The sequence below is a fragment of the Choloepus didactylus genome, chromosome 22, assembly GCF_015220235.1.
Source record: "Choloepus didactylus isolate mChoDid1 chromosome 22, mChoDid1.pri, whole genome shotgun sequence".
NCBI classification, from domain to species: Eukaryota; Metazoa; Chordata; class Mammalia; order Pilosa; family Megalonychidae; genus Choloepus; species Choloepus didactylus.
This window is the reverse complement of record NC_051328.1, coordinates 42,260,899-42,274,192: the sequence shown is the minus strand read 5'-3', so window position 1 is coordinate 42,274,192 and position 13,294 is coordinate 42,260,899. Positions and strand designations below refer to the sequence as shown.

Here is a 13,294-nt window from a genome sequence, read left to right as displayed (position 1 = left end):
AAAAGGCTTAGTGTTTCATTTTATTAGGTTTTTGTCTCATAGAATCTTAAGTACTTATTTTTCAAGTAAGTCTCAATTCTTGATTTCCAAAGTAGGGATTTAATCCTTTCCACCTTCCCTGATTTGCAAAAGGGACACCTGGTCTTTATCCCGTTCCTTTCTGTCAGGGGTTCTGGTTTGCTTTGTTTAGTGCCGGTGCTGAGGACCCATGTGCACCTTGTTGGTTTGGAGTTGAAGGGGCTCCAGCTCTGGCTCCGGCTCCGTGGGCATCAAGGCCAAGAGGAAACAGGCCCGAGAGCAGCCCCTCGGCTGAACTCCTGTGGCTGGTTTTTGCAGATGTAAATAAACGCACCTGTGGTGCAAAGACAAGGAACACCTGCCTGCCGGGGCTTCTTGAGCTTCTGGCAGCTGGGGCCTCCCCGCCTCCGCTGGCCCAGGCCTGAGGGTGGCCCACGGGGAGCTGGACCTCGTCTGTGCGGCCAGGGGGCGGGGCCAGGAGGCAAAGCTGGCCCCTCCTGTGGGAGCCGGCACCTGGGCCAGCCACACTCATGGAGGATGGCCTTCCTTTGCCTTTTTATTTTTAGCCAGAGGAACCCTGCTGGCCAGAAGGAAGATTGGGGGGCGAAGGTAGCACAACCCTTTCCCCAGATCCTGTGCAGAGCAGCCCCCCTGGGAAGCCAAGGCCTTCCTTGGCCACTCCTTTTAAGAGTGGGCCATGCTGGCTGCGGGGGCTTGGCCTCAGAGCCCCACGGGGTCCCTAACTGAAATCTAGTTTGTGGGGAACTTTACCTAATGACAGCTCCCCACGCTGTCCCCTGAGGTGCCATAAACTGTCCCTCTCCTGATCCTGCCACACGCACATTCTTCAGTACCTTTTGTTTTGCTTTGTTGTTGGTGTAGAGCAGGTTTTCAAGTGTTTCTTCTCAAAAAAACACCCCAAATCCCACATCCATCCTCATGATTTGTGGGACATCTGCAAAGCCTTCAAAGGACAATTTTATGTTTGTAAAGGCAAGACCTGGGGGGAGGTGACAAGGAAGGGCTTCAAAACCCACTGTCCCTTTACTTGAACTTTTGCTTAATCAGCTCCACAAAAGTAGCTTGAATTCTCCTTGTTGGGCAAGAAAATGGCCACTTGGCTTTGTAAGACTCGAAGGCTCAGATGCTGATCACATGAAGTAGTCTGACGAGCTTTTGGTTGTGCCTTTATTCACTTTAGTTCACTAAAAACGTTATTGTCTTAAAGATCCTATAAATAAAGTGACAACCCACTGACGCGGGATGAAGCCACCTCTCAGTGTGGTATTTTTGTTTTTTTGGTTTTTTTAAAAAGCAGTGTTTTTTTTTTTTTTCTTATAGGAATCTTATTGATTACACAGTAGTTACAAGAATGTCAGATATAATGACACACAATCTGAACAAGACAGGCCGATGGAGAATTTACATAATGTGGTAAAAATACACATATTCAAAGTCAGCAGTGTGGACAGACGCATGCGGTGGGGGGAGCTGAGGAGGCGGTGGGTCCCTCCGAGGCTCGGTAAGGGCACCCCAGGAGTAAGCCTGCTCTCCCCGCCAAGAGATACGGGCATTCCACACACACCCAAAGACACAGAATAGACTGACCTGCTACAAAGACCTCTAAATTAACATACCTGTGATCGTTCTGTGATACTCCCACGAAAATAGTAAATAGTAAACCCATGCAAGTAGCAGAAAGCATCAAGTCACTTGTTCTAGGCAGGGTTTGGAAAATGCTTAGTTCTTGACATTAACATTTGTAAAGAGCTATGGTCTCCATTTCTACATTTTCTTCACAACTGACATGCAATTAAGAGTGGGGGAATTTTGATGGTTTCACGAAACAGTGATAAGTACTCTTAAAAAATGTGAGAAATAGTTAATAACATATTTTAGTTGTACACTTAACAGATAATGTGAATCATCTATAGCTTTAAGTTAAAAGATAGAAGGGCATACATCTGAGGTTTGGTGCTTGAGTTTTAGCTTCTACCACTGTCCTCATGAAAGTAATACAACTGCTTATTTACCAAATCAGGTACTAGTTTGAGGTCTCAGAGAAAATCCAAAATAAGAAATGCTACTGCTTTTCTCTCTCAGCGTTTTTAAAAGACAGACCAAAATTCTAAGTCATTCAAGATTCCTACAAAGCCATGGTGTTTTTATGCAAATAACTCTCTAGAGTACAAACCAAAGCAGCAGCAGCTCGCTGTTTTACCAAGCTTCCTACAGCTGCGGGAGTCCTGACTTGGTCTCCGTCCTGTTAGGAGCCAGGAACGGTGACTGGCAGTTGGGAGTCAGAGTTGTGTTCGTACTCCGCATGCACCCTGCTTTGCACCAACTATGATGGCAAATGACTCTTGGGGGAGTTACGCGTGACCACACGCGCTTCAGGAGCCTCCTGTGGAGGTGTCTCCAGTCCAGGGGACCCCTTCTGTAGAAAGTCGGCAGGTTCTGAACCTAAAGGGAGGGCAGTGCCCCCCTGAACGCCTTTCATTACTGCTTGAATTGCAAGTTCCTATTGGGGAGAAAAGTGCATTAACGTAACTTAAAGGTCTCTTATTGGCAACTTAAAAGGTAAAGTATTTTATTTTAAAACTTCTAAAATTTGAAAACAAGATGTCCTAGGTTAAATAATAAGAGTTTTCCAAAGCTGAGTGTGCTCATTTGGAACTGTTTTTCTGCTGAAAATACAAATACAACTTCATATGACTCCTAAGTGGGGACACTACTGTCTGGATGACCTGTGGTTAGATGACTGGTTGAGCTCAGTTGGTAACATCCTTTTTTTTGCCTTGGTGTAAGGGTTTTAAAAACTCTAGGAGAGATGCTTCTGCCAGCCTTACACCAATTTCACTCCAAACGTCTCCTGAGAGGCGTAGACCATGTACAGGAAGCCGTCCTCATCCTTCTCGCTCTCGTACACTTCCGAGATGGGTGTGGAGACGCTCACCATGCTGTGGCCATTCACCAGCAGGAAGAAGGCCTGGTTGGCATTGAGCTGCAGGCGCCGTCTATCGAAAGAAAACGGGGTGAGGAGATCAGTACAGGCACAAAGAAGGGAGCCCTGGGCTCTCCAGAACGCATAGGGTCACTTCCTGACAGTCTTCACCTTCTGGAACATACTCTACTAACCACAAGGAGTGGCCAGGAGGGAGGGGCACAGCTTTCTGGGTGGTGGCACTGCATGAATTGGAACGTCTTGCTTTTGCTGTGGAGCACGGGAATTCACACTTCCCCACCCGGGCCTGGGTGGTTTTCGTGGACTCGTGAAGGGACTAGTGGTCTTTGCCTCTACTACATTTTGATCTTTTCCCCCTAGAACACAACCTATTATGGAAGGGAAAAAAAAAGATTTTTCTTCCTGTACCTGTTAAAACTCTTATTGACCTGGATAATAAATAGTGATATATTATTATTATATATAATAATCTTTGCACTTCTTGATCTAAATAGAGTTCAACATAAACATAAGATAATGACAAAGTGGTAAAAAAGATGTCAGTTCATTTAATGTTTTCCACATACAGAGTGAGTAAAAGTCCCACCCACCCTGATTAATATAACAAATGTGTAGATTTTGTACATGCTGCTGGCAAACTAAAATGTGTGCCCTGCTGACGACGAATTGGACACTTCATCCAGAAAGCACAGGGTGTTTTCTGTGATGATACTTGTGATAAATATTCACTATAATCATTGATAGATTATTTTTACTATGTTACTGAGGCTAGTTTTAGTTTCTAATGTAAGAAAAAGAGTTCAAGATAGAATTTATACACTTGCCTAAGAGCTGAGCTGGAGCAGGGCCTCACTGCTGAGTCTGCCTGCTTTCCTTTTACTAACTGCTGAAAACTTGGATGGCTTGAAACTTTTCTTACAAAGAAAAAGACAAAAATCTAGGCTAATAACATGAATGAAAGAATACAGAAGGGATGTGAGATCTAACAGGTAAAAATATAAAACCTCAGAAATGGAACATTTTCTAATTCTCTAGTTTTATTAAACTTGCATAGGTTTTAATCAGAACTAACGATTTATCTGTAAATCTGACAAGAATGAGACAATTACCCAAAGAAAATAAACAACAAAAAGGTAATTACCTAATTATTTTGATTAGTTCACTCATGTTGACATGATCTGGTACAAGGAACTTGGTTTTATCCAGTACAGGAAGCTGCTTCTCACCCTTGTATCTTTCTATTATCACCTAGAGAAAGAAACCAGAAAAGTGATGATACGTCAGCTGATTTTTAAATATTCATTAACAATGAAAAACAAAACACCTTCCATGTTGTAACTGGAACACACCAACTGGGTTAAAAATGACACGTTTGTTTGTTTCCTCGTGGCTCTCGCTGCCTCCAGGGAAGCAGGGAGAGAGGCCTGGCTGTGTACCCTTCGTGCCCTTTGGATTCTGAGCCGTGAAAACAGAACCTAGTCAGGAAAAGACCCTGAGCCTTCCAGGAATACAAGCTAGGAGGCTGGGCTTGGTGTTGAAAAGGCTTGTTCATTGGTTCTTTCATTTTGGTAAAATATTCTCTCGTAAGATGTTTCATTAAATGAGCTTAAAAATTCAAAAATAGTTCTACATTATGAATTCAAATAAACCCATCAGCACCTTGCCATAATTCTTTCCATGGAGGAAAAAAAAATATGTAACGCAATTAAAAAAAAAAAAACAACAACAACCCACAAAGGTGTTTTCTTCCCCAGGTTCAAAACCACTATAAAATCTCTAAACACCAACTGCCAGCTGCCTTCTAGCCTGATGATAGTGCGTATTTACAGAACCACTGTTAGACATCCTTCTCCATGTGTAGCAGCCGTCTACCCTGTGTAACGGTGAGAGGAAAGAAGACCTCTGTGTGTGTCTCTTCGGAAGAGTGCTCGTCTGTGCTGCCCACTGTGGGCATCCACTAGGTTTCTGTGCAAAGCCGAGTCAAGCCCTCACCGCCTCCCTTGGAAAGGCCAAGAGCTCTGTCTCCTGGGCATGCTCGGAAGCGTGGGCTCCACTTGCTGGAGTTTAAGCAGTTGCAGAAATCAGAGGCAGCAGAGAAACCTGGGAGTCAAGACACACACTGAACCAAATTCTCCTCATCTATGCCCACAGAGTTTGTTTAACTCCTGTAACGGGACACATGAACATTTTTACACTAGATCCTGTGGAGCAGGGACTCTCAACCGTGTACACAGCACGGGGATGCCACCTTATCAAGCCTCAGAGCTGGAGGAGCATCGGCAGTACAGTGAGATACGCACAGTCTGGGACCAGCCCCCACTTGCCAGCAAGAGGTCTGGGGGGCTTTGGGCGCCCCACCGCCACCCTTGCCCACCAGCCCTGCCTCGCCCTGCCAGCTGGTGGCCCAGGGTATCACAGAGCATTTCCAAGGGCAGGCTCCACAGGACCGTGTGTGAAAATGCTAACACGTGCCCCACAATGCAAAAACGTTAGTTCAATGAGAGTGGGAATTGCTTTTAAAAATGGTTTTTCCGAGCTTTCAACATGCTGGTGTGTGTCACTTCTCTCTAAGAGGAGCACTGCACGTGCAGTGTTTCCTATGTTATTTGACCTTAGAATCCTCTTCAGGGAACCCCATGGAAATGCTAGCCTCGAGTCGTTCGGGCCGCCTGTCTGCTCTCGTTTGCCACGAAACCTGGTCTGCTTTGAAAGTAGCTGTTCTAGACTCCCCGACTGTGTTATTGCCATGAAAACACAACTGAATGACTGGTTTACTTTTCAGCTATTTTCTATTTTTCCTTTATTCTTCTAAATTGGGAGAGAAGATGTGTGAGTTATGGTATTTGACTGGATCTCAAAAGTGCCCCCTCAAAGGTTTGACATTGAGGTTAGGCCATAAACAGGGGCAGGGGGAAAAGGCTGCCCCTGGGGGATGCAGACTGGATGGGTGAGCTAGCTGGCTGTGCTTTCCATGTCTGTCCATCCATCCATTCATATGCTCAACAGGTTAGTGTCTGCAGGAGTCTGCTTCTCAGACCTGTTTCCAGTGTCAGAGCATGTGGAAGTATGAATATATGAATTTTTGCAAAGAATCTGAAACTACAGGAGGAAAAAAAATGGCTATTAATGTACAGAGATATTTGCATTTCAAATGGACTCTGCAGAGTAAATCTTGGCCAGCTGTTTGGCTGTCCATGTATTTCCAACTGTTTGCATGTGCTAGCAAATAAACACAGTGGGTACTCAAAAGTGAAGAAAAAACCTAAAATTAAGGAAATTCAACTTGGTTATTTTCTAAGAACCAGCTCAACAAGGGAGAGACCAGGTTGGGGAAAACAGGAAAAACTAGGAAGTCACCCAGGGAAATCATTCAATTACTTCAAGCCTTCTGCAGCACTAGGAAATATTTTTAAATGCTGTGAGCTTGCTTCTTTAAAAACGCTAAAGAAAGGATGGTCTGCTGCTATGTAGAGGGTCTGCAAGACTCAGCCCTGACCCATCCCAAGATGGCTATCCCCGGGGCCACAGATTGACCGTGGGTTAAGGGTAGATTGTGAAATTCCCAAGCAGTCCAGGGAAAAAGAGAAGAAAGTGTCTTCTGTAGAATCACAGTCATGGAAATGCTGAGCAGGCCAATCTCATGTCTCTGAACCTTACGATAAATCAACACAACCAACCCGACTCCAGTCCCTGCCCCAGGGCCCCCGATCCGCCCCCCCCCCCCCCCCCCCCCCCCCCCCGTCTTTGGCATGAAATGACCAGCCAGCAAGCCCAAAGGGAAAGCTTCCACGGAGTTTAGTGCCGGAATTTCTTTCCAAGTGGTCTGCGGGATTAGTAGGTGGTAATAATTGTCAGCTAAGGTTGGGTGGCTCCACGAGCCTAGGACCTGCAGATCCTGGCCACAACCACGGGAAGTTGGTTCTCCTCCCATTTTACATAGGAGGAAGTGGCGCTCGCAGGTCACTTGAAACCCTGGACCTAGGACTTGAACACAGCTCTGTCTGAAACCAAAGACTCCTCCTCAACACTCCTCTCAGGACATGGTGCCTCACAGAAAGCCTGGCTGAGGCCATCACGAGACGCCCAGGGCAAGGCAAGCTGTCAGCCAGGCGCTGCGAACAGCTGACGCCCCACGCTGACCAGAGAGCAGCATTTTTTCTTCATCTTCTGCAAAGAAGCCAAATACAAGAGACTTCTTTGGGGCACCTATTCAAATTCAAGTCAGGCAGACTTGAATTTGCAGCAATGTTTACATTCTGCAAGCTAATGCTTTCCTATCGCAGTGGTCCTTGCTTCCTTTTGAAGTCACAGGGAACCAAATACTTCCGGTAATAAGAAACTAACACATCCTTTTTCCCCAAATAAACACATTTGATGTGTGATTTATGCAACATTAAGGCAGCAAACTCAGTCTTGGGAGGAAAAAGAATGTGATTAGATATGGACAGAGGGGAAATTAATCTTTCCTAAAAATCTAGATTAAGATTTCTCAGCTCTCCATCACGAAACTGACACACAGGGTTTGGATGCCTGAGCCTGCCTTTAGAATCCCCGGAAGCATTTAAGAGTTAGGCAGTGCCCTCTCCTTCCTACGTTAACGCCTGAGGCTACCTACCGGGATTTTGGTGGGGTGCTGCTCGCGGATGAGTCGCACATCTTCTACTCTTTGTTCTGCAACAGAAGAAAGAGACGTTTAAGGACCAGACTCAGCTTCCTTCCTCCATCTCTACCTGCGACCGTTCCAGATCTGTGCTCCTGTGTCCTTGGCTCGGTGCAGCAGAACAGTGAGAACATCTTTCCTGGAATTTAGAGAAACCGAGGACTAACACTTCCTATCTGACTAAGGCTGGCTTCCAAGGACCAAACGCAACGTCGACGGAAATCGAGATGCACTTACAAAGTTCAATGAGGTGGGACAGCACAAGGTAGGAACGCCGAAGGTCCTATGACCCAGGTCTGCATGGAGTTCCCAATCTTTCCTCCAAGGACTCCTGCACGTCTAATATTCACGTAAGTTCCTGTAAATTTTCCAGTTAAGTTGGTACAGGACTCCATTATAAACCACAGGCTAGTCAACCCAGCTTTCTCCTATTCCAGCTTTTTAATGGTATAGTGCATAAAAGAAGCTGCCCCAAAAAGGAATATAGAAAGAAAAGGATGTTCTATTGTTTGAAGTTTAAATAGTTTTGTTCAGTGCCTAAAAGACATCAAAGTTTAAAGCATAAAGTCTACTACTGAATACTTTTCTGAGACTATCTATTATCCCTTTTAATATAATCAATCATTTATATTTTCAGCCATTGTACTAAGCTCTGTGGGAAACACAGGGAAAAAACGAAGCCAAATCCAGTTCTCAGCTCCCATTAGCTGGAGAGAGACGTCAGACCTAAGGCAGTGCATGAACATACGGATTAGGCAGCTTTCTCACTGAAAATCTCCCACCAAAAATGTAACAAAATCACCTTCATTCACTGTGGTAGGGCTCATTTTTCATAGTATTTGTAAATAAATGATCAAAGTCATGAACCTCCTGAAAAGGTGTTTGTACTGGTGTCTCAAAAAAAAAAAAAAAGAAGAAGAAAAGATGCTATGACCTTTATAAATAGGAATTTACTGTAATAGCTTGTCATTTTCATTTGGTGTTAAAAGAAAACCATTTAGTATTACTCTCCACCAAAAAAAAAAAAAAAAACTATTGAAATAATTCATTGTTCAAAAGTACAGCCATATACTGTCCTATTTTCCTACCCAAGATTTTTTAATCAGCTCTTAAGACAAAGTACTAAATATAAATGTATTTGTTATAGACAAAGATTGCAAACTCATGGTTCCTATTCAATAAATAAGGAGAAAGATAAATGCAACTATTATTAATAGCAACCTCTATGTATTAAGACCTGTTAAAGGCCATGCTCACAGGAGATGTGGCTTGGTTTTTAGTTTTAGTAACTGTTTTTGAAAGGCTCTGTCTTAAACTCAAATAGCTCACTGGTGCTGGGCACGCGCAGCTCTCTGGGCAGCACGCTCAGGCTGGCGTTTTGGTTGGGTTGTCAGCAGAGCTCCGACCCACTCACCAGCTCACTCCTCAAGCAAAAGGGTACCCCAGAATACACTTCTCGGCATCTTGGAAGTCTCACTCATACATAGAAGGGGAGATGCCCCACAAACTGCTTGAGAAATGCTAGCCGCTGTTTGCATTAAAATGCTGTGTTATTGTAATGGGCCATCTTTTCATACCACCCTTCAGAAACTCACTTTCACACAAAATCTTACATGCTGTTCCCATGTATTCCCAGATTCTAGTTCATCAGTGGTTTAATTTTGGAAGGTTTCTTTTCACAAAAACAACACTATCAATAGTTGTTTGGGCTCAAGGTTAGCCCCCAAAGCCTAGCTAACCCGTAGTGTGTAACTTAACATGTAGCATTGGCCTCAAGTTTGAAAAGGGTCATGTGATACAGAGGGAACAAACAATGGAGAAAAAATGCTTTTCCAGGGAAGGGACCAGGCCTCAGGCAGTTTTGAAGGGTGAAGCTGTGACACTCCACAGTAAGGCGCTGCCTCTTGCTGAGCCCTCCCCGCCCCCCGTGTCCCACCTCTGGGAGCAGCTTGGTGCTCCAGCCACCAGCCTCTCCACAGCCATAACCCCTCGTCAGTGCGGATCATTTCAGGGGCAATTAATTCACTGTAGCCAGCTCGTGTCAGGACACCCTGGAATGCTTCAGAAGCATTGGGGCAGAGGGGGAAGAGATTGTTTACACAAGGAAACGGGTTTATTTCAGTAAGTGGAGAGGAAAAGAACAAAAAAGTCTCCATAAACAGCTTCCAAGTTGGAAACAATAGTTTTAAAAGTTTTCTTATCTTGATTTATCTCCAAAATCTGGTCCAAAAGGGAAAAGACATGAGTGATCATTTTTCTTAACGCTTAGGAAACAGAGGCAATGAAGACAAGTGACTTCCCTGAGGTGACAGATGAGCACCGAGTCCTGCACGCCCAGCGGGGAGCCGGGGATGACTGGGTGCAGACCACGTATTCCCTCACCTCACGCTTTTGGATAAAAAAACGCCGAGTGCTGCTCCTGGAGGCCAAAGCCTACCCAGCCGGCGTCGCCACAGCTCAGGTCCGCGGCCGGGAGCAGCACTGCAGCTCACTGCTGAAAAGTCTCCCTCAGCCGAAGCCCCCAGAGGCCAGGGACTGTACTCAGGGTTCAGCAACCAGAGAAGCTGTAAAACGGAAATAAACACAGCTTCACACGCTGTCAGAGAAGCGCCCCAGCTTCCTTTCCCTCCTGCCTGAGGGCCTTACAGGGGGCAGGAGAAGCCTCCGGTGCTATTTTACCAACAGACCATTTGCAAAGTTGCTTTTAGGTTCCGAGGGCATCTAAAATAAAATCTTACACACATGTTGAGGAGTATTTCATGGAGTGAAGTGGAAGTGTGCCTCTACGTCATGAACATTAACACCAGCCCATCAGTGAGCCACATGCCTCAAGCTCACGGAGGGCCACTAGGTTTGGCATAACCCTTCTCCCACCTACCTACTGTGGTAGTCGGAGCTGTTTATTCTCTGCTAACATAAACTCCCTGAGACATGTGGACACTTGGTTATTAAAGCAGCTGCTCAATAAAATTCCACTAGAAGAGTCTCGGGGAAACTGATCTATTTCCAAATAAACTGGGGTGCCCAGAAGAAAATAAATTATTTGCTCACATATAATTTTGAAGATCATGAGATTTTTCAACATTTGCCAAGATACACTAGGCCTCAACTCACAATCCTGACCCACTTCATACGCGAGACATGCTGCCTTCCAAGGCTGCAGGAAGCTGGGCGGTCTGGCTGTTGCCCTTGGCTTGCAGTGAGGGGAATGAAGGGACATCCGTCTCTGCCACTAGGTGGACTGCCCAGTTTCTCCTGCTCCAAAAGGGTTGATGGGCGTGAGCTAAGACCCAACATCACCGCAAGAACCCCTCAGTCCTGGAAGAGAACACCGCATATTTCCATGCAGTATTCTATTAACCTTGGACTCACTCACTGGGAAAGAGCAGCTCAGGCTGTAACACGTTCTCTCCAGAGCACTGATTCCCCTCGTCTACTGTGCTACAGGTTTCCCCAAAGCGTCAGCACTGACAGAACAAGGAATGACACTAGGGGTTAACCGACACTTGATACTTTTCTACAAGATGACTATTAATCCGATCCTTAAAACAAAAAGAGGGGTCAGTAAGGGTGATGTAAGGGGAAAAGCCCACAAACATAGTATATATAAGATGCGCTACTGGGGGAAGAAATGGGACATCCCTGGGGTCTTAAGCCCGGGCCACTTTAGGTCCCGGGCCAGTTTCTGGTTCTGAAGTGCTGGCCCCTTTTCCTTCTGTCTATTCATCCTCAGAGATTATTCCAAAATAACCCAAAATACTACCCTAAGCAAAAGAAAAATACTCTTCATTAAGAGAAAAAGGGCATCTTTCCCACAAATGTCCAGTTAACTTTCAAATGGCAGTTAGTGATCAGCTTTTAGAAACGTAGCCTTCATGTTGTCCAACTCAAGCACTAAGGTTACAAAATATGAGCTGGCCTCAAAACTTCTCAGAGGTTACTTGTATGTGTCCCACTCTAAATGAGATCTAAGTGGCAACCAAACGTCTTGTAACAGTATTTTGGCTGCCATCCTGGATGGATTTATCTATGATTCTGACAGGAAAGACAGATTTGGAAGTGGAGTATTGTGGATACCTTCCCCTGTACCTGCCGACTTTCACAATCTAGGGATCCTAGATTGTGAAAGTCTGCTCCTTATTGCAGAATTTTCTCGCTTCAAAGGGACAATAACCACTTCCTTCTCATCACTTGTGTGCCAGGTATAAATATGAGGATGATGGCCCTTAGCTTACTTTTCAACCCAATGCCAGGAAGCCTCAGTTGAGTTTCTGGTGGAAACTGCAAGAAAACTGGTTTTGTTTTGTTTTTTTACTGTGGTAAAAGGAAATAATCACAAGAAAATCAGAAAAGATGCCCACCCACCTTCTCTTGTGCTAAAAATAGGAATTTTTACTGAACATCATCAAATGTCCTGTAAGGGGCAGCTATGCGCAAATCAGCAGGGCACCAGAGCGCTGACCAGTTTTACTCCTCTCAATTAAGGTGCTGATGTTTTTACCTGACCACGTGTGATGGGTAAGGATCTTTCAAATTAGAAAAGCTCACCTGAAGATGATTCACTAGTGTCCCAAGTGCCACAGCACTCCAAAACAGCCCTGTCATAAGCTTGGCATCCAGGGGCCTGAACCCAAAATAGTCAAACCAGAAGTGTGACACTTCTTAAATAAATGCGTTTGCACTTCTTGGAAGCAGAGAAACGGATCAAAGGCTGATGTGCAAGAGGAAGGGGCAAAAAGTGATTCAGCAGCTTCCCGAGGGCGCTCCGTCAGAAGGCAAACTTGCGAGACACTGGGCTTCCCACCAGGGCCACCGCCCCGCCCCAGACCAGGCCCCGGGGGCTCCGGTGCGCCCGCAAGTCCGTCCCAGCGGAGCAGCCCTGGGCGCCAGCATTCGCATAACCGGGGGCCAGGGGGGAAATCCCGCCTGCACAGAGCCCCGCACGCCCCCCCGCTGCCCGCCTCGGCCCCCAGCAGCTTCCCCGGAGCCCCTCGGTCCCAGCAGGCTCCCCGGAGCCCCCGAGCGCCCCTCCTGCAGGCGCAGCGCCCGAGCCCCGAGTGCCCCGGGCCGGGGGCCGCGTCCCCTCCGCGCGCGACTGTCCCTCGGGCCGGGCCTCCCCAGCTGGGCCGGGCCGTCGGCCCCCGCGCCCCCCAGGCGTCCCCCGGGCCCGCCCGACACCCACCGAAGGTGCGGCGCTGCTTGAAGGTCTTCTCGGACGGCATGGCGCGGCGGGGGGCGGCGCGGCGGCGGCTCTGAGGGGCCCGGCTCTGAAGGCGGCGGTGGCGGAGGCTCCGGCTCTGGCGACAGCCACTTCCCTTGTGTCTTCTCAGCCCGCAGCCGGGTCAGGTGACCCGCGTCGCGTCACGGGGAGGCGGGGCTAGCAGGCGGCCGAGGCCGCCGCCATGGCGGGCGTGGCGGAACCCGAGCCCCGCGCGCAGCGGGGCGCGTGCGCACAGGAGGGGCGGTGCGGCCGGCGCATGCGCTCAGAGGCGCGCGAAGGGGCAGGGCGGGCGAGGCCGGGTGTCTGAGGTGACCGCGGCGAGCTGGGTCTGCCTTGGTGTCACCGCCTCAGGGGTCCGAGCGGGACCGGGCGCGGGTTTCACCGCCTCGGGGGACCGTGTGGGACCAGACCCGGGTATCTCTGCCTCGGG

The 13,294-nt window shown here is 47.3% G+C and overlaps 1 protein-coding gene across 1 annotated transcript; it reads right to left on the bottom strand.

Moving 5' to 3' along the window:
- Positions 1–1,275: 1,275 nt before the first annotated feature.
- On the bottom strand, positions 1,276–12,983 carry MAP1LC3B (microtubule associated protein 1 light chain 3 beta). Its single transcript, XM_037815544.1, has 4 exons — positions 12,826–12,983; positions 7,599–7,654; positions 4,125–4,231; positions 1,276–3,035 (listed from the first exon to the last, which is right to left on the bottom strand). Exons 1-4 carry the CDS (start codon positions 12,863–12,865, stop codon positions 2,864–2,866), a joined length of 375 nt encoding a protein of 124 aa, XP_037671472.1. The 5' UTR covers positions 12,866–12,983; the 3' UTR covers positions 1,276–2,863.
- Between the last annotated feature and the right edge of the window lie 311 nt (positions 12,984–13,294).